General features: G+C 41.3%; 1 protein-coding gene across 7 annotated transcripts in view; it reads right to left on the bottom strand.

The window, feature by feature from the left end:
• NRG1 (neuregulin 1) overlaps nucleotides 1-21460 on the bottom strand; it is a 1034638-nt gene that overhangs the window by 153893 nt on the left and 859285 nt on the right. For all 7 annotated transcript variants that reach the window (XM_036249752.1, XM_036249746.1, XM_036249751.1 and 4 more), the window contains exon 2: nucleotides 3512-3689. In XM_036249752.1, coding sequence (XP_036105645.1) covers nucleotides 3512-3689 — 178 coding nt within the window. The remainder of the gene's footprint in view (nucleotides 1-3511; nucleotides 3690-21460) is intronic.

Here is a 21460-nt window from a genome sequence, read left to right as displayed (position 1 = left end):
GTCCCACACATCGCGTGGCCAAATAGAACCAACAAAGACTCAAAGGTGAACTCAAAATCTTAGGAAGAACATATAGGCATGTAGTTGACTAGCAGGAGCAGGGGCAGAAGGGAGATAAGACTTTACAAAATAATAGAAATTACATATTGATTTGAATGCTTTTCATAACACTAAGGGGTCAAAAGGAAATTCTGGCTGTTCATGAACAATGTAGATTAGAAAATGTAAAAAAGAAATCTTGGACTAAGGACTGGAAAACAGTCCATGTTTTACTTAAATAAAGAGAATCCCAGAGAAACCCTAAACCTCACACTAAAATTCACCTCTGCTTGATAATCAAGGTCTAATTATAAAGTTCATTGCTTCTCAGCCTTTTTGCAAAGATCAAGTGTAGTAAGATAAAGTTTAAGTCAGGTAACCAAGTAACCACTACAAACCATTAACATTGTTAGTATCTAGGTAATAAAAAAAATACATATGTAGATAAAACTGAAAAATAAGAATGTTTTTATTAAAGATTTCACTCTAAGCCTAAACATGTCCCTAGCCCTGTGTTGTGCCTTCATTGTAGATAGCAAAATCACTAGTGTTTGTGAAAAGACATGAGACAGGGACTCACATCAATATCAAACCCAAGTTTTACCATTCATTAACATGAGAGCTACAGGAAGAAACTTACCGTCCTTCACTCTTGGAATCTTAATTTTCAATGGATATAATAACACTATTCATCATCTTATATTTATACGGCAACTTGAAATATTACAGCATCTTGCAAATGTTTGTTACATTTAGATTCAGTTTGGTCCTTTAAGCTTAAAAAAGGTGACAACACTAATTTTTTTTCTTTTTTTTAATCCTCACTGAGGAAATTTTTCCATTTATCTTCAGACACATTAGAAGGGAGGGAGAGAGTCAGAGAAACATTGATGTGAGAGAGCCACACTGACTGGTTGTCTCCCGCACGACCCTGACCAGGGCCCAGGATGAACCACAACTGAGGTATGTGCCCTTGGCAGGAATCAAACCCGGGTCTCCTTGATCCACAGGCTGATGCTCTAACCGCTGAGCCAAACCAACCAGGGCAATGACACTAATTTTTTTAAAAAAGATATAACTTTAGAAATGACTGAATACCCAATTCTGAAACCTGATAAGCTGACCACTTATCAAGTACTTGCCCACTTGAACACAAAATGTCTTATTTTTAGAAGATCAAATATGTTAAATGTTTTTCCTAGAGTAATTTACAGTTACACAGCTTGAATAAATTGTTTTTGCCCCCCATTTAAATCTTTCCAGCAAGGCTATTGTTTAAAAGAAGCCATTTCTGAATAGTGGCCTATCTGGTATAATGGGATTTTACTAATATGTAGAGTGCTTAGCTGTCTGGACCTATGGAGCCAATATGAACATGCTTTCTGAATACTAATGACACTTTCAAGTCATCTAAGTAATGCAACAAATTGCCTCTTTAAGGCAAAAAAAAAAGTGTATTCTTTCAAAACTGTATTTAATTTAAACAGTTCACTTTTGTTCCTTATTTTCATCTTATCTACCCACTTCATTTCCTTCTCTCTAGGCATCTCATACTAAAACTTGCAGTCTGCAACCGCTTTGTTATGTTCCTACAGACTGGATAAACCTCTCCTCCCTCCCTCCCTCCCTCCCTCCCTCCCTCCCTCCCTCCCTCTTCTTCTCCTGGGAAGCCAGCATCATCCCTGACTGGGTCCCCTCTCCAATCTGTGTTAGCCTCTTTCTGCAGCATCTCACGGTTAGTACTACTGTAGACTTTAAAACTGAGTATTGCCCTGGCCGGTTTGGCTCAGCGGTTAGAGCATCAGCCTGCGGTCCGGAGAGACCCGGGTTCGGTTCCCGCTAAGGGCATGTACCTCGGTTGCAGTTTGTCCCCGGCCCTGGTTGGTCGCGCGGGTGGCAGCCACTCAATGTGTCCCTTTCACATCGATGTTTCCCTCTCTCTCTCTTCCCCTCTCTCCCTCCCACTCTGTCTGTACAAAAAATGGAAAAATGTCCTCGGATGAGGATTAAAAAAAAAACAAAAACCTGAGTATTATAAATGTTTATATTTCTCTCCAATTAGACCAAGCCTCTTAAGAGCAGGGAGCAAGTCTTGTTCACCCCTGCATATCCAGCATCTAGCCCAGGGTCTGACACACACAGCAACTTGTCCAATAAAGGGCAAATGTCCCATCCCCTCGCCCATGCTCCAATCTGCCTGGTGTCCTAACAGGGCCTGTACCGCCCACCCCACCTCGCCCACCCAGCGGAGGACGCTCTCCCTGCAGCAGTCAAACCTCCCCACTCGCAGCTACCCCTGAAGCTCTCGGGGTCCCCCCTCTTGTCAGGCCCACACCACTCAGTGTCAGTAGCGTACAGCTTAGCACTTAGGTTAGGTTTGTTTTCTGATACAATGTGAAAGGAATTTCATCTCCCTAATTACACCTTGCCTTATGATAACGTAGAATTTACCTCAATATAACTGATACTTTTCTAAAAGATCACTATTGGTAAATCCATGGGCTAATTAACCATCTTGAAGCTGCCAGCCCAACAGTGGTCAACATGGCATCAGTGGAATTCCTATGTTTTATATAAGTCAGAACTAGATAATCACTATACAAGCGCATGACCCCTACCTGGAAAGATATCAACCTGTGAGTCTCCCATAGATATCAACCTAGGATTCTTCCAAAAATTGAAAGTGTTTTCTAAACTTCTAAACATTTTTTCATTTAATTCACTCTATTTCCTCCCCTCCACACATGAACATGGCATTAAACATGTACGCTTTCCATTTTTAAAGTACAAAGGAGGCATTAAGAAATCCAAGAAACAGATTTGTGTTTCAGTTTAGTCTTAACAGTTGTGTGACTCAAGGCAAGGCATACCACTTTACAGACTTAGACAGATACCACGCACAGGTCAACTGTCCTTACTACCTATGGGAAGGTCATCATAAAAATATTATGTATAAAAACACCACGATGCCCTGGCCGGTTTGGCTCAGTGGTTGGAGCGTCAGCCTGTGGACCACCAGAGAGTCCCAGGTTCGGTTCCTGCTAAGGGCACATACCTCGGTTGCAGTTTGTCCCTGCCCTATTGGGGTCGTGTGGGTGGCAGCCACTCGATGTGTCTCTCTTACATCGATGTTTCTCTCTCTAACTCTCCCCCTATCTCCCTCCCTCCCGCTCTATCTGAAGATAAAAGAAAGAAAGAAAGAAAAAAACCCACGACACTTTACAGTATTATTTTTTTTATCCTCACCCAAGGATGTGTTTATTGATTTGAGAGAGAGAGGAAGGGAGAGGGGCAGGGGAGAAAGAATGATGTGAGAGAGAAATCAATCGGTTGCCCGGGAACACTCTCGCAACTTTTTGGTATACAGGACGCCACTCCAACCAGCCACCCGGCCAGGGCTAGGCTGTGATTTTTGTGTCTTGTGTCATTCTATTGCCAGGTGTTGCCTCTGCTGTTATATGCATTGACTTACCCTGGCCGTTTCTGTATCTTGATGTTTTGTGGTTTGTTCTTTCTGTTTAATTCGTTCCCATTCTTGAACCATTTGAATCTGAGAGAGGAATATTCAGAACTAGTCTCACACCGAAGCACCAGCTTAGAGCCTGCCGCGGACTCCTGGCTTTTCATCTCTTTCAGTCGAAGGGGCAAGGCTGAAAAGAGAGAAGAGAAAAGTTCTGATCACCCAATAGTCTTTCAAAGAGAAACATCAATTTTGGGGTGGGCCTCATCAAGACACCATTCCCAAAGATTCTACTATCGGAGAAAGAACTAGAAATGGGATGGGGGCATCGGCCATAATGTACCTCAACTTGAAGATTAAATTGCCAAACAAATTATACTTGGGGTGGGGGGAAGCCTAGATTATAACATTCTTTTAAAATAATCTACATAGTTATTTCCTCAATCTTTATATTCTCTGACACTATTAAAAATCCTGAACAATGGTCCTTCCAAAGAACCAAAACCTGTGCTGAAGGAGAACATGTAACTGGGCATGTGTTCATCCCAGACCACAACAGATCTTTACCACAGTTCTGTGAATAGGTACAACAGGCATCCTATCATTTCTGAAGCGAGGAAGTTGAATTTCAGAGACAGGTAAATGACTGACTTCCCCATGATTACAACTTTCTAGAGAGGCAGAGCTAGATTATCCTATCATCACAGGTGGCCCACAGAATAGTCAGAGCTCATAAATCTTAACAATGCTCCTGTCTTCGGGACAGAAATTCCTTGGCGACATCACTCTGTAATTGAACCTGCAGTTGCTGTCCCATTACACAGTGTATGGCCATTCCAGGTGACCACCGCACTCACATTAAATGATCATTTTGACTGTATTTAGCTCTTCTAAATCTCAACAGAGACCGGGAGTTGCTGAAATTGTACATTCACTTGTAGAATACTTGACACTGAACATCTACATACCATTCTCATTTTAAGTAAGACTGCTTAAAAGAGTATCTCTTCTCTACTGAAATATTTATGGACAAAATGTTATAGTATCTGAGATTTGCTTCAAAATAAAATGATGGTTGGGAATGGATAGGCCTAAAAATGAAACAAATCTCCCAAGAAGTTGATTATTATAGAAGTGAGGTGATAGGTACACATGGTGATTTGTTATATGATTCCATATAGCATACCAACTTTTTCCATAATGAAGCAGTCTAAAAGTAAAAGAATAATGAATGAATTTTCCTCTGCACACACAGTTTCACTTAATCGTCAACATTACAGAAAGTGAGACCTCAACAACTCTGTTTCCACTGAGTCTTAGAAAAGCCAAATACAAGTCTACTGCTGACATTCAGGAATTAAAAGCAAGCCCCCGAAAATAATGGGGGCACGTGAGATTGCACCTCCCCGATTTGTGTGCAATTGTTCATTCACTGGTCATGACGATCAAGACTCCAAGGACAGTGATCAGAGCTACCTAAGACCTGAACAAGATAACGGAGTATCGTTGCTACTCTAGGTATGTTTGTTTTTCTACAACTCTGCCCTTACCAAGTAAAGAAAGAAAATCTCAGGAATGAGCATAGAAGGGTTCCAATTAGTTGTAGCGAAAACCGTTCGAACACTGACTCTCAGAGCTCCCGCAGTTCCGTGTTCCCCTTGCATCTGTGGGGGGGCTGGGAGATGAGGTGGGGGAGCAGGCACTGTGTGTGGAGACACAGGCAAGTGGACGACTCGTCTCAGCCGTTCTCAGCCTCCCATACCTGACGCCTTTGTCTGACTGCGCGAAAGGATTCACTTCCCGAACAGATTTCAGAGGGGTCTTCATTTCGGGACGTGGTTGACGAATCTCTGTTTCGGAGGTTTTTTAAAACAGACTAAATGCTCATCAATCTGGAATAGTATCTGTACACTCCTATAAACCCTTTAAGATCATTTTCAATGTCTTAAGTCTGGTGAAAGGTTTTAAAGAAACAAATTTGGGGGAACTAAATGACACCAAAAAAACTGGTTTACATATATGAAGAAAAATAAATTACCTGCTTATTTTATGTATAGAGTAAAAGAACAGGTTTAATTTTTTTTTTTAAACTGGTACACAACCAAAACTCTCCAGGTTTATCCCCTTGCCTACTCCATACATGTGCTTATCAATATAAGTCTGAATATAAACTGACTTGGCTAGTTTCTTTAGTTTGAATCATTTTCGTTCTATTAGCATCTTTTTCCTTCCTTTTTCTCATTCCCCCACTCTCCTGTTTTCAGTCATTTCTTTCTAATTCCCTTATTAAGAATCTTGATTTGAAATATGAGGAATCAGACAAATTCAAATTGAGGGATATTCTACAAAACAACTGGTGTGCACTTCAAAAATGTCAATGTCATAAATGACAAAAGAAGACTGTGAAGCTGACCTACATTAACGGAGAGCAAAGAGATGTGACAATTAAATGCAATGGGTACCTACTGATTGGCTCTTGCTGTATGGGGCAAAAACGTAGTTACAGAGGACATTATTGGAACTATTGGGGAAATCTGATTAAGGTATTAGATCAGAATTAAATTTCTCAAGTGCGGTTACTGCATTGTGGCTACACGGAAGAATGTTCTATTCTTAGGTGGTATTTGCTGAAATATTTAGGAGTGAAATATCATGATGTGTACAACTAAATTTTAAATGATTCGGCAAAGAAGAAAATACACACAGAGAAAGAAAAAAGAAAAAGGAGTTTCGATTTATCTTTTTCCCCCTGTCTTTTACTTCTGGTCTTTTTGCCATTGAATAAAAGGCTCTGGCTTACATTAAGTACTTCTAAAGTCTTAGTGTTCAGTCATGAAGAAGATTCTTGGATATATTTGTGCTATAATTTACAAATGTAGCTCGTAAGACTATGTCTCCATTTCAAACCTGTGAGTGGTACAGCACCGAGACCCTCATACGGCCCTACCTCATAACCATGACTGGGGCCTCAGCCCTACCGGTCCTTCGGTAGGAGAACAACAAACACTCATCGGGCAGGTCAATGTCTAGCCTTTTCTTTGGGGTTCATGTGCAAAGACCAGTACACCCCTTTTCCTTAAGAGAAGGTCTGTATGATTAATTGAGGCAGATGACTTTCTTAGCTAGAATATCCACTCCTTGCCTGGCCGGTATGGCTCAATGAATGGATTGAGCATCATCTCATGGACTGAGAGGTCCCAGTTCGATTCCTGGTCAGGGCACATGCCTGGGTTACAGGCTCGATCCCCAGTGGGGGCCGTGCAGGAGGCAGCCGATGGATAATTTTCTCTCACATTGATGTTTCTATCTCCCTTCCTCTCTCTCTAAAAAAAAAAATCAATAAAAACATATTTAAAAAATATATCCACTCTTTAAGCTGACTCTACTGTATAAACATTTCTCGATGTTTGGGGTTCAGGTATATCTCTACTGACTAGCCTGAGTTTCCCTCCCTTGCATGAAGTTTCAAGTCTGTAAAAATGTAGAAGCTCCCAGCTACTCTGACTTTGCATCCTTAGAAGTCCACCTGTAATAATGACGCTGCCATGTCCTTCAGGGAAAGCCATGTACCGCATGTGGGTATCCAGCTTTTCAGAGACGAGCTTAAGGAGCTAACTCAACATCTTCCAAGGCAGAAATGTAGACACAAAGCTGTGCACCACCAACGGAGCTGTCTGCTTAGCCCAGGGGCCTGCTGTCGGGGACCTTCTGGAGAGTACTAACAAGGTTCCTCACACATTCTTGGTGGAGCCCCAATTCAAGGATGCTAGAGAATTGGCGACAACATGAATTCTTCTGTCTTCTTGCTTAACCACACTCATGGAAGACACCTAAAATATTTCATAGATTCTTGACCAAAATGCAAACATTATTGAGCATATATGGTTAGTATAATTTTTTCTTCATCTATCCATAATGAGACAATTTTCAATAGAGTACATTTTCTTTCATTAGATTATAAAAAATAATAACTATATGTTAATAGAAGATATTTTTAAAGTATATGTGTTTCTCAGATATATGGTTTTTTTGTTTTGTTTTGTTTTTATCCTCACCCGAGGACATTTTTCCATTTTTTGTACAGATAGAGTGGGAGGGAGAGAGAGGAAGAAAGAGAGAGGGAAACATCGATGTGAAAGGGACACATCGAGTGGCTGCCACCCACACGACCAACCAGGGCCGGGGACAAACTGCAACCGAAGTACATGCCCTTAGCGGGAACCGAACCCGGGTCTCTCCAGACCGCAGGCGGACGCTCCAACCGCTGAGCCAAACCGGCCAGGGCTCAGATATATGGTTTACTCACATGAAATAATCTCACTTCTTTCATGGAAAAATATCTCACTACTCTACTAAGCACTTTCCAATACTCAGGTATAATTTTAAAAGGTTGCACAGTTCCTAAACTTGAGATCTTTTTTTTTTTTTTTTAATTTGTTAAGGACCTTCATTTTCTAAAAATTTTTTTTCTTTATTTATTTTTAGGGAGAGAGAGAGAGAAACATCGATGAGAGAGAACATCAAGAGAATATCAACTGGCCGCCTCCTGCATGCCCCCCACTGGGGGTTTGGCCCACAACCTGGGCATGTGCCCTGACCGGGAATCAAACCAGCGACCTCTTGGTGCAGGGGTCAGTGCTCAACAACTGAGCCACACCAGCCTAGCAGGGATCTTTTTTTTTTTTTAACTGAGTAGTTGGATTTGAAAACGACAAAAGAAAATTTTTTTACTTGCCTTTCCATTCCTGTCTAAGAATAAATGGTCTGTTGATTAAAAATAGGTTGAAGGCAAATACAATGCGAAGTGAAGGCTCAAGTGCAATGCGTGTGCTGATCTCTGGCATAATTTCCTTATATCTATCCTACCACAGTTCATAATTTTGCTTTCACTGTGTTTCTGGAGAGGCAGCAGCTCCACACCCTACAACAATTTAATGCAATAGCAAGTGTTAAGCAGTTTTTGCCTAAATCTATTTCAAAGTTGCTCAACGTTAATATGAACGTATCCACACCCTTAGACATGCATCAACAGAGACAGACAGTAAAGTGCAAAGAAGAGCAGCCTTTTAAAATAGAAACTCAAAAGAAAGATCTCTTATCCTTTGAGCCGACATAGAAGGACCTCCAGAGTATTATGCTAAGCAAGATAAGCCAATCAGAGAAAGGCAAGTACCACATGATCTCACTTATTTGTGGAATATAATGAACAAGGTGGGCTGATGAATGAAACAGACCCAGAGACATAGAAAGGAGTATGGTTCAGACTGACAAACCTCAGAGTAGGGGGCTAAGGGGGATAGATGAGATGAACCAAAGAACTTATAGGCATGTATGTGTAACCAATGGACATAGACAACAGTGCTGGGGGGGTGGGGAGATGGGATGGGGAGGAGGGGGTCTATGGGGAAAAAAGGAGAAACATCTGTTACAAAAATAAGTAAATAAAAATTGGATAAAAGCCCTGAGGGCAACATCATGCACTTTGCAGGCATGTCTTTTTACAGGCTATACGTGTCTCTGAGGCTTTTAAAAGATCACAACATAACTCTTCTGACTCTACCTCAATGCAAGGAGATATTCCAAGTATACTTAAAAAGTCTGGTTTTTTATTTGCTATGTCATACTATGCAGCAAAAAGTCATGGAAGTAATGCAAACATATTTATTTTACATTCTGACCACACAGAAATTTAAGGCGGTATGTTCATTTATTACAATAGATTAGTGGGTGAGTAAATATTTGTCACAAGAGTGAAATGCATTTGTGAAAAGAGCCATGCATCTAAGTAATCCTCTTGTTTTAGTCATCCACTGTGCACTTATGTTTCAAATATATTCAGTGTGGCTATTCCAAATATTGCACTGTATTGCTAAGAGCAGGAAATACACTTTCGCACGTGTGAGCTGCTGAGATGCGCTGATGGTGTGTGACACTGGCTAAGTCATGGTTACAGTTCTGTAAAGGACCTGACCGTACAAAGTCAGCTCATATCATTCCTCTTCGTGTCTGACTGCACAGCTAATCTGAAGAGTCTCACCACATTGAACAAATTAAACAGGAAACCTGCAGAATATTATCCAGTAACAGTGGGCTTTCAGCTGTGATCCCAGTGAAATCTTCCCGGCACAAAGCCTTTTAGAAGCCTGACATCACACACGTGCGGACCTCACGGTGAAAATTGGTGACTGACAATTATGTTAGTTATTGAAAACCACACGGATATCATTAATCCGTCCTCTAGGCAGAAGGATGTCTTTTTTTTATAGTCATGTTAGAGGTAAATAAATTACTGAGAAAAGTCTCTAAAACGCCTTTACTGATCATATTTCTCCCTCGCTACTCTATCTTACGGAGAACATTATGGTCACGCACAGTATGCGTGAAGTTTATGCTCTGCCATCTGGTCTTCCGAGCCGCACTCACAAATGTGTCTATAAAAGGGGAAATTTATCTCATCAGTTAGAAGTTGTAAACATAGCTGTGTAAAAGGCGCAGCATCCAGTGGCAATGGTATCGGAGAATACACCCAGTTTTCAAACCACTACTGCTGATGCAGCGAGTGATCTTAAGTTACCTGAAGAACCACCCACCAAGGTCACCATTGGCTGCCACATGTGGTGACATGACGCTCAGACTGCCACATGCTCCAGCGGAATGGTCAGACTGGCCTCACGCTGGTTAACTGGAGTCCCCGGGAGCAACAAGGGGACTGCTGTTCTTCCCTGAGTATTCGGCAAAGACATCTGGAGAAGGAGATCAAACACGCGGGGGCCTGCATTTGAAAGTCACTATACAATTTAGGGTATTATAAAATATTCTCAAGCTGATTTCATATCGTTGGCAGCAAACTCCACTCAACCAGTAAAAACGCTGGGAATATGCTTCACAGTAAGGTTAAGACAGCTGGACTCCAGAAATGCCATTTCAGTGCTTCCATATCCCACTCCCTGTCCAGGGAAGGCTGTGTATGTGCACTACTGAATCCTCCCTCTGGGAACATGCTGAGTAATCCTCAGAGCACATGCACAGAACATGACACAGAACATAAAACAATAAACTGGGACCTCCATTTCAGCATTTTACTTCTAATATTCACAACGCGTGTGCTTCTCCAGCCAAAACTGGCTTCTTACTTAGTGGAGTCCCCAAACATATCAGTTTCCATTGGTGGGGATTTTTATACTTGGACATGCTCAAAGTTTCACTTATTACAGCGAACTGCTGCAATGGGCTGAAATGGTATGATTATTTCCATTGCTCTATGTGAGGGTGTGAGCTACAGTCAGTCCGGATAACAACTATGCTTAAAGCTACACTTATTCTAAGGCCACAGAAAGTGACTAGTCACATTCTACGTTACATATAAAGCACAAAAAGCGCAAAGAGAGGGCCATTTAAGGAACGGAGGAGTAAGAGCAGTTGTTAGCAGGTGGTCACAGTCCCTATTAGGAGGCTTAGGAAGAGGTGGTGGTGGTGTTTGTGTCCATTTTGATTGTCACCTTATTCAAACATCAAATGTCAAAATTTATTAGATGGAAGAGATATAGGATCCCAGGAACCTAGCACAAAGAAGGACCTCACAGGTTTGTTAAAAAATTAAATAAGAGGAAGTATCTAGAAGATGATGACAAAGACAAGAGGCGGCCCAGGTCCAAACATTGTTCCAGGGAGCACACTTACCTTCTCAACAGACTTTATTTGAGATAGAAGGGCCCTGTGACATTATTTGTTGTTGTTGTTGTTGTTGTAATTGCTGTTGTTTTTATGCATCCCACTGGATTAGGACTCGGACATTCTGCCATCCTACACTAATGCAATATAAATCTAACTGGAACACTGTAAATAAGTAGTACTGTCTTTGCTTTGAAATTTGTATGTTCACCTGTATTTCTCTAACCTGGTCACAGCTGTCAGGGTGTTGTTTACTTGAACCTCGCCTTAGCCAAGACCCCAGCCATGACAATCATCTGATTTAATGCACCTTATCTCGGTGTCCCCACAGAGGTCAGGCTGTTCTGTCACTTCAGCAAGAGGCTCACACATATAATATTACCTCCTCTGCCTTCAAATCGAAGTTGATCATCTTCATTAATTGACCCCCGACGACAAGGTCTAAGCTTGTTCACTTAACTACTAGGTGTGTTCTTCCTCAATACATATCCACAAATGTACAGTTTGTCCAATTCCATTTCCCCTATGATAGTTCTTGTGTGCATCTCATGTAAGGTTGATGATCATCACCTCCATGTTACAGGTGAGGAAGCAGAGGGCTGTACTGGAACGTGCTCCGTGTCCCAAGGCTAACCAGCTGCAGGCCAGGACTGACCCAGGACTCCTCTCTCCAGCTGCCTCTGCGCAGTGTGGGGTCAAGGCAGGGACAAGGCCGGGAGGGCAGGAGACTAAACATCGAGGAAAGATTATTCCATTTCATAGCCACTCTGGTAATTTTTTGTTTCTTATAATAAATTCTATAAACCAGATCACTCACTTCTCCACATATGTCTGAGAGATTTACAATGCTGTGAAATTTTGCAAGGGAACACAGCGCAGATTTATTAGGTAAGAGGATTTTTCAGCCTGAAAATTGATATTATGTTTGTTGAAATTAGCAATCCTCCTCTTCTACACAGTTCTGGGGTTCTTTGTCCAGTATTTCCTCAATTGAGAGCTAAAGATAAAATTGTGAAGCTACTATAATAGTGTTCCCAAGGCCTCAGAGATCGAGTTAAAATGAGGTCCTCTGCCTTAGCACTTTCAATAATAAACTCCTTTAGAATAATAATAGCTGACCCTGGCTGAGTACCTACTTTGCACCAGAGACTGTTCTAAGAACTTTATGCTGATGAACTCTTTAAAGTTTTCTAATAATTCCTGGAGATATGGATTACTCTCATTGTTCCCAATTCACAGAGGACGAAACCAAGACAAAGAGGTAAAGCAACCTACAGTCACACAGCGGACACACTGTGGCGCCAGCTGGACCTGGGTCGGACTGCAGACCTCCTGTCTCGACTATGAGTCAGGAAGCTCGATTCTTTGCTATGTTGGGTATATTTATAGTTCAAATGTAATACTTAGTGTATTGACAGATCAATAGTGAGCATCTTTTCCTGATAAAACATGGGTACACGACATGACAGATCACGCCTACACATGTTCCAAGTGCAAACAGCCGTCTGGGAGAGAAAGTACATATGAAACTTGCTGAATTTCCTGAACTACTTTGGTGATTTATGGGGAAATAAGACAGAATACCTGAAATTGGTACTAGACAAAAAAAAACCACCCCAATACTTCTGAACTCTGTGGTGGTGTGGCATCCACCCAAGGCCACAGGGGTGAACCGTGCCATCTCTCTCCCGTGTTCACGGGAACGCCAGAGCCTCCATGTTGGGGGAGCAGCAACCAGAGGTCTTAGCAGATGAACGGTGTTCTTTCAGGATATACAGGCAACAGTCTGTGACAACGGAGAAATCACAGAGCAGTTGTCAGCTGCTTCCAGGTAAGTGCCCAACAGGCCTAATTACTGTCACCAGAGCTGCCCCCAATTGTAAGAACATCTCATTCAGGCACACAGAGATGTCCCGTAAGCTTCACTTAAGGTCACCAAGACCCAGAATTAAGACGCATCCATTACAGTTTTACCTAACTGATCAGGTAGCAAACTTCATTTCGCCTAAAAGTATAAAAACTTGATCTTTTCTGTGGTCAAAATCAGCCCAACAATGAATCCTTATCATTTTACTCCTGCCCCACGGGGAAGGCCAAGGAAGATAAGTGTCTCATCTTAGGGTTCCCAGAGTCATGAATTTGTTGAAAAGATGGAAAATGACCAGTGTCAAATTAAACAGATGGTTCAGAGTGAGACAATCTATGTTGCATCATTGTTCATCTAAAGTGATCTCATTTGGTGACCCAAAAAAACTACCAGGCTCAGATGCTTTCCTGGACAGTCCTCAAAAGTCCACCTGCAAGCTTAGAGCCAAAGCAGTCTAGTTTCAGACAGAAAGAAATCACAAATAAGCCTTAGGATTCATACTTTCCCTTGTTTCACATAAAAATAAAGTCATTAGAGCATATTTTGAAAGTAAAAGTGAGCTGTTTTTCATACACTGGTTTCTAAACTGCAATAAAATTTTCTCAGCATGATTCACAAACATTACATACACACACACACACATACACACACACACAAACCTAAATGAAGCTTCCTTAGAATGTCAACATGTAGCTTTCATTTCCTCCAGGGAGACGCTGTCATGCCGCTAGCAATATCTTTGTTTTGCTTGTTTTTATTTAGAAAGAAGTTTAATTAGAGTCTTTGTTAATAGTTTCTAGTCCAGGAATTTAAATGACTAAACTCGACACATAACATCGTGCATTTCCGCGTTTGCGTTTGATCGTCTCTATTAACAATAAGATGAGAAGTCAGCAACCTTGGTGTCTAAGTGGGGCAAGGGAGTCACACAATTACGTGGATGGAGGGGTAGCCTCTACCATTTCACACAGTTGTGAAGATCTAATTTAAAAATGGTAGAGAAAAACATTTTCCATCTTTTAAAATATTAGTTATCACTACTACTTAGTGCTGATTTGATTGCCATTATCTATAAATCACCTGAACAGTCAGAAAACATTCGATCATATAAATCCAGATGACACGAAATTACATGATAAACACCTGCATATAGCGTTGGTCATTCCTCAAGACAGGGAAAAACACAGCTGCAAACTATCAGGAAGGGTCACTGAGACGTTCGAAGAGAAGGGCTGCCCGTGTCAAGAAGCAGAGTAAACATGATCGAGTCCTGAAGATGGGTACCAGGCAGGCCAGGACAGCCAAGCAGTGGTGCAGTCACAGTGCTTTTAGAGTCCCAGAGTACTACAATGCCTGGAAAACCCTCCAAGCATGAGGAAGTCGTTTCAGAATAAAAAAGGAAATGAAGTTTTGCATAGTAAGAAGTAGACTTTGCAAAAGGCTTATCCTGGGAGGCTGTATAGGAAGACGACTCAGCAAGCAGCATAGGAGAAGAAAACATGGGCTTTGAGTCGGGCGGGCCCAGCCTCCAGCTCCGGTTTGCCTCCCTCTTCTGTCCTCTGTGAGCCTCAGCCCGTCATCTGCAAGGTGGGTTTACTGTACTCAGGACAGAGTGAGGGGTCAGGGTACTCTGTCATGTACTTTGAACAGGACACTATCAAGCACACAAAAAACACAACATCAATAACACCTTTATTTTAAAATGGAGATTCATAAGGACCTGATTACGTTCATGGATGGAACTGAGCGTGTTATTCGAGAAGCTAACAGAGAGAGCTCGGGGTTAGATTATTGAAGCCGCTTGGAGAATGCATCTTTCTCCCTTAGGCTGGGCTGTCTCCAGCGATATTTCTTCTGCTAGTACTGAGCCGACTGTTTACAAAGCACTTTCACACCCGACCTCAATGCAGCACTAAAAGGTGTACTCAAGATGGTGCAATCTGCCCTGGCTGGTTTGGCTCAGCGGTTAGAGCATCAGCCCGCAATCCAGAGAGACCCAGGTTCAGTTCCAGCTAAGGGCACGTACTTCAGTTGCAGTTTGTCCCCGTGGGGGAGGCAGCTACTTGATGTGTCCCTTTCACATCAATGTCTCTCCCCCACCACCACCACCACTCTAGCTGAACAACAACAAAAAAAAGATGGTGAAATCTGACTAAGGTCTGTAATTAGGTGATAGTATTGTACCAATGATAATTTTTAGTTTTGATCATTATATCAGGAAAATGGGGAGCTGAATAAAGCGTATGTGGGAACACAGTCCCATCTTTGCAACTTCTTTATAAAACTAAATTACTGCCCTGGCCAATTTGGCTCAGCAGTCACAGCATCAGCCCACAGACCCAAGAGTCTCAGGTTCAGTTCCGGTCAAGGGCATGTGCCTCAGTTGCAGTTCAGTCCCGGGCCCTGGTTGGGGTCGTGCAGGAGGCAACCAATCAATGTGTCTCTCTCATATCAATGTTTCTCTCTCTCTCTCTCTCTCTCTCTCTCTCCCTCCCTCCCTCCCTCCCTCCCTCCCTCCCTTCCTCCCTCCCACTGTATCTGAAGATAAATGGAAAAAAAATATCCTTGGGTGAAGATTAAAAAGACAAAACAAAACTAAATCACTCCCCACACCAATATACTCAAGATTAATAGCCCAATTTATATATTTTTTGAATGGTAAGTTAAGTGTCCCTCTTCTGTGTTCCCCTAAAATCATTACTATTCCATTTAATACAATGCATTTTATCTTTAAAGTTCTTTGTTTCACTGAGAAGACAGAAGGCTCCTTTAAGTCAGGGGCTTTTTTCTTTTAAATCCTCACCTGACGATATTTCTCTATTTATCTTCAGATAGAGTAGGAGGAAGGGAGAGAGAGAGAGAGAAAGAAACACTGATGTGAGAGAGACACATCAACTGGTTGCCTCCTGCATGACCCCAACCAGGGCTAGGGACAAACCGCAACCGAGGTTCATTCCCTTGACCGGAATCGTACCCAAAACTCTGGTCCAGGGCTGCACTCTAACCGTTGAGCCAAACCGGCCAGGGCAGGGCTTTTTTCCTGTAATTCAGCTTCTATCCTAGTAATTAGCACGAAGCTCAACAGTATTGTCTAAGTGAATAAAGAAACCAAGTCGATCTGTGAGTCAAACGCTCCCTATCAAATGAACCACTGGTTTCCTCTCTAATGCACAAGGTTTATGTCAAAGGCACATTAGCTTCCTCAGGGTTATCACAACCTTTCTTACTCATATAATATTAACCTATTATATGGTCTTTTCTTTGCCAAACACAGTAAAATATTCTATATTGAAAAGACCTTCTGGTATCCAACTAGTTTCCAGATTCTGTCTCATTCATATAGATAACCAGATTTATTCTCTTAGCTATTTCTTGATTTCCATTCTTCCTACAAATATCATTGTACCTATTAAATAAATACCGTTTTAAGTGCTTACGATAAAACATAAACAAGAAAAAAAAGATCACCTAGTTTCCTGCAGCTTATAAAATATTGAGAGTAAAGCAGAGAGTAGAGGAAGAATCTAGTAACTGATTAAACTATAATATGATTCATGAAATTATTTTTACAATCTAAGAGCATTAAAATTGCCGAGAAAGCCATAGCCTGACTTCTTAGTTATGCAATATATCTTCTTTCCTATTTAAATTGCAATGTTACGAATTGATCACAAAAAGTACACATTACCAACTAATATTAACACTGCTCAATTGGTAGAGGCATTTTATTTATTATTATGTTTTAACCCTCACTCAAGGATATTTTTTACATTACTCTTCAGATAGAGCTGGAAGGAGAGAGAGAGCAACATTGATGTGAGAGAGACACATCGACTGGTTGCCTCCCGCACAACCTCAACCAAGGTTGAAGACAAACTGCAACCAAGGTACGTACCCTTGGCTGGAACTGAACCCAGGACTCTTTGGTCCCAGGGTGACGCTCTTACCACTGAGCCATGCTGGCCAGGGTGGTAAAGAGGCATTTATAAGCTCTTGTTCATGGTAACAAATTATTTTTTCTTATTAAAAGCAACTATCTATTATTAGTTAGTTTTTGCTGCATAAATTATATTCTCAATACTTCATTATACTATGTTACACTTTTACAACTTTGGGACTAAATACGAGCAGTGAATTATGCTGGTTAAAATCCTGAGTCATATGTACATAAATTCAAGTCATATTCTGCCATTTGCAACCTTGGGCAAGTTATTAAAATTCTCTAGGCTTCAGTTTCCTGAAATGTAAAATGAGATTATAATAGAACCTACCTAGATTACAATAGAACCTCATAGGGCTGTTAAAAGGAGTAAACAAGATTGCATATTTAAAGCATTTAGCAGTCCGTGCATGTCATATTGCGAGCACGCAATAAATGTTAGTAGCTATGCTTATTTTGTGATTTAAATCTTTGGTAATTTCCAGCAGTTTATGAAGCTTTCTTTCTAAATCAATATCAAGTTTCAAAAGCGACTGCCCTCTGCCATCTGAGATCAGTGACAGCACATCCATTCCTGGGGGGGGGGGCAGAATGACCGACTCCCAAGGGTGTCTAAATCCTAATCTCTAGAACCTGCGAACATGTCGCTTCACATGTCCAAAGGGACTTTGCAAATGGGATTAAGATAAGGACCTTGAAATAGGGAGACTATGCTGTATTATCTGGTGCTCCCAATCTAATCATGTGCATTCTTAAAGGCAGACAATATTTTCTTGGTGTAGCCAGTCAAAGAAGAATGGTCAGAGATGTTATGCTGCTGGCGTTGGAGTCGGAGGAAGGGGGCCCGGAGCCAGGCAAGGGGGCAGCCTCCAGAAGCTGGAAGCGTCAAGAAATGGATTTTCTCGCGGAGCCTCCGGAAGGGAACAGTCCTGCCAACTCTGCAACTCTGCGATGCGGGCCCGGTGAGACCTGTCTAGAATTCCAACAGAACTCTAAGATAATAAATGTGTGCTGATTTAAGCCTCTAAATTCGTGGTAATTAGTTACAGCAGAAATAGAAAACTAATACAGTTCCCAAAGAGAAATCAATTATGTTGATTTTCTGATATTAGAAACTGTGAAACTCTATCTCATGAAATGGTTTACAGGTCCGTAGTGTATAAAAATAGATAAACCAGGGTGAGGAGAACCATAAACTATATATCACTTCCCCCTTCCTATCCTCTCCTCTTCAGGGTCCAGGGGAGACCCAACACCGAAGGAATTATAGACCCCAAGGAATAGAGGGTGGAAACCATTAGGAACTGGAGCTGAACCCCAGGGACTGACCCCAACCCACTCTGACCCAGTCAACCATTCTCCTTTCTCTCTTTAGCCTCAATTTCCTGTTCATAAATTGAAGAGGTTGGGTCATCTTTCAGTGTTTTTAAGTTCCAAAGTAAGTCAGGGAACTCTTTTCTTTTCCTTTTTATACATTGTGTTTTAGGAATTTATGAGCAGAGAGCAAAAAAAAAACCTAATTTTTTTTTTTTTTTATCCTCACCCGAGGACATTTTTCCATTTTTTTGTTCAGATAGAGTGGGAGGGAGAGAGAGGAAGAGAGAGAGAGAGAGAAACATCGATGTGAAAGGGACACATCGAGTGGTTGCCACCGCACGACCAACCAGGGCCGGGGACAAACTGCAACCGAAGTATGTGCCCTTAGCGGGAACCGAACCCGGGTCTCTCCGGACCGCAGGCCAACGCTCTAACCGCTGAGCCAAACCGGCCAGGGCACCAACCTAATTTTTATATTTAAACATGATTTACGAACTCTAGCATCCCAATGGCAACAGTATACAAAGGGAGAAGAATGGACTGTTACAAAATTCTCCAAGATTTTCAAGAACCCAAACCTAAATATTGGTAGCAATTGCTTAACTGTGACAGTTAAGGTAATGAAATAAATTATTTTTCTAGTGACTTTCCTATTTAAGTAGCAGTAATTTCTCTTGATTTTTGGAAAATATAATCCCCAAAAGAAGACTTTAACATTACATTCACTCTGGGTTGATGTTTGATAAAATCCATCACCTGGGAAACCTGTATCTTTGTTCTCTGACCTAGTTTCTGTATCTGAAGAAAGCTACTTTTTTTTTTTTTCTTTCCCTTTTCTATTGATATCCCACATGTAGTGAAATCATATGGTTCTTGTTCTTTTCCATGTGACTTATTTCATTTAGCATGATACTCTTAAAGATCCATGTTGCTGCAAACCAAACCAAACAAACTCATACACACAGACAACAGCAGAGTGGTTACCAGAGGGGAAGGGGATTGGGGGAGGATGAAGACGACGAAGGAGGTCAAACATACGGTGATGGAGGGAGACCAGAGTTTGGGTGGTAAGCACACAATGTAATACATAGATGATGTATTATAGAATTGTACGCTCGAAACGTATATAATGTTATTAACCAACATCACCCCAATAAATGTATTTTTTTTTTAAAAAGCTATTTCTTGCAAACTTTGGTATACCTCAAATATCTTACATAATACAAGGGAATATTGTGAAATGGGACCAAAAGTGAGCAGCGAATCTGTTGAACAACAATTTATCTGTAAAGGGGGAAACAGCATCTGAAATAAGTTAAAAGCTATAGGAATATGACACTCAGCAACCTAGCTTAGATCCAGCTTAGACACGGGTCATGAAGTCCATTCCCAAACAACCGCAGTGTCACCATCTTCTGAAAAAACATCCACCTGCAATGCAGGGGTCTTCTTTGATTTAACCATTAGAAAATAACTGTGAGAACTTCAAGTTGAAGCATTTTACGATGATAGTGACAAAAAAGAAGCAGCAAAGTTCCTATAGAGGTTCAACGACAGCATATATTAATGTAGTCAGTCAGTCCTAAGTAGAGGCATGATATCAGCACATTGATGATTTGAAGCACTAAGGCACAAGCTTTTTTCTGATTAAAGAAACAGTGGAATGATACATGAAGATCTCAGGGGAAACACTGATATCTTATGGAAATGCACAGCAAGTCGTGGCTGGTTTAGTGGCTTCGAGAATACTACCATTTTCCACTACGTGATGCTATCTGGAGAAGCTGTGGTACAGAGGAAAAGCTGTGAAGGTATTTCCCCATTTCTACAGTTAGTGCTATAATGATGGCATGCCTTAGGTTTTATTTTTAAAAATGGATAAAGAAGTTAATACTGATCGCTACTAGAAAAGAATGTCCTCAAGGACCAAGGTCTGCAAAATAGGTACGAGTCTCAAGCTTTACGGGTAGAAAGAGTCAATTACATTGTTAAGAACAAATATTATTGGAGTTGTAACTGCTGTAGGTTCATATCAAGATCATTATTATTCCTGCCGGGGTTCCAGTTATAGTTCCATAAGTTCTGAGTGCTCTTCACCCAGCCCTACTTTTCCCAGAAGCCCCATTATTTTAGTGTGTGATTTTGAAAAATGAATTGTTTTTCCAGGAATGCCCACAGAGACTTACAGCAGACATATAAGTAAGTAGGACGGGGTCTGCCAGTGGTCCTGCAAAGCCCCCTCCCCCAGGCCAGAGGTTATCAAATCGTGTGTACGTACAAGTCACCTGGGCATGTTTACCAAAAAGAATATGAAATATTCATAGACCCCATCAAAAAAAACTCTGATTCACAAGAGCCACAGAAACGCCTAATAATGTGTTCTTTGAAAAAGCATCCCAGATGTTCTGACAAAGATGGTCCTGGGCACAACAGTTTCAGAACTATTACGACGCTGGGCCAGGGAGTGCCCTTCACAAGTGGCTCAGCCTTCACAGAAGAGGTACTGGCCACGCCATTAAGTCTGTCCAGTAAAGACATCTCTTTTTTTTTTTTTTATGCTTCAAGTTTATTGTCCAAGGTAAATGAAAGAGAAATAAGACTTAATTTCTCTTCTGGATAAATTCAGAATCTTGTAGAAAGAGACAAATGCAATTTATGAGAATTTTTACATTCTTATGGGAAGAGCTATAATGGGTGTCATCGGCTTAGTTATCTCCAAGACTCAAATTCTAACCTTTCATATCCAAAATAATTGTTAACTAAGAGTCATTGCCGGGTTTATAAACATTTTTTTTTTTATCCTCACCCGAGGACATTTTTCGATATTTTGTTCAGATAGAGTGGGAGGGAAAGAGAGAAACATCGACGTGAAAGGGACACATCGAGTGGTTGCCACCCACACGACCCAACAAGGGCCGGGGACAAACTGCAACTGAGGTACGTGCCCTTAGCAGGAATCAAACCCGGGTCTCTCCAGACCGCAGGCCAATGCTCTAACCACTGAGCCAAACCGGCCAGGGCTAAACATTTTTTGTTTTAAGTAAAAGAGGGAAAAAACGAGTGAATGAGAATCAAATATTCAAATATATTTCTCCTGAACTAGATACCTGAATGCATCTTCATGTGTTATGAGAGGTAGGCTGGTCGCTATGGAAGAGTGCAGTAA

This window comes from Molossus molossus, unplaced genomic scaffold, assembly GCF_014108415.1.
Source record: "Molossus molossus isolate mMolMol1 unplaced genomic scaffold, mMolMol1.p scaffold_m16_p_9, whole genome shotgun sequence".
In the NCBI taxonomy this organism is placed as follows: Eukaryota; Metazoa; Chordata; class Mammalia; order Chiroptera; family Molossidae; genus Molossus; species Molossus molossus.
Note: the sequence above shows the minus strand (reverse complement) of the source record. Positions and strands in the feature narration are given on the sequence as shown.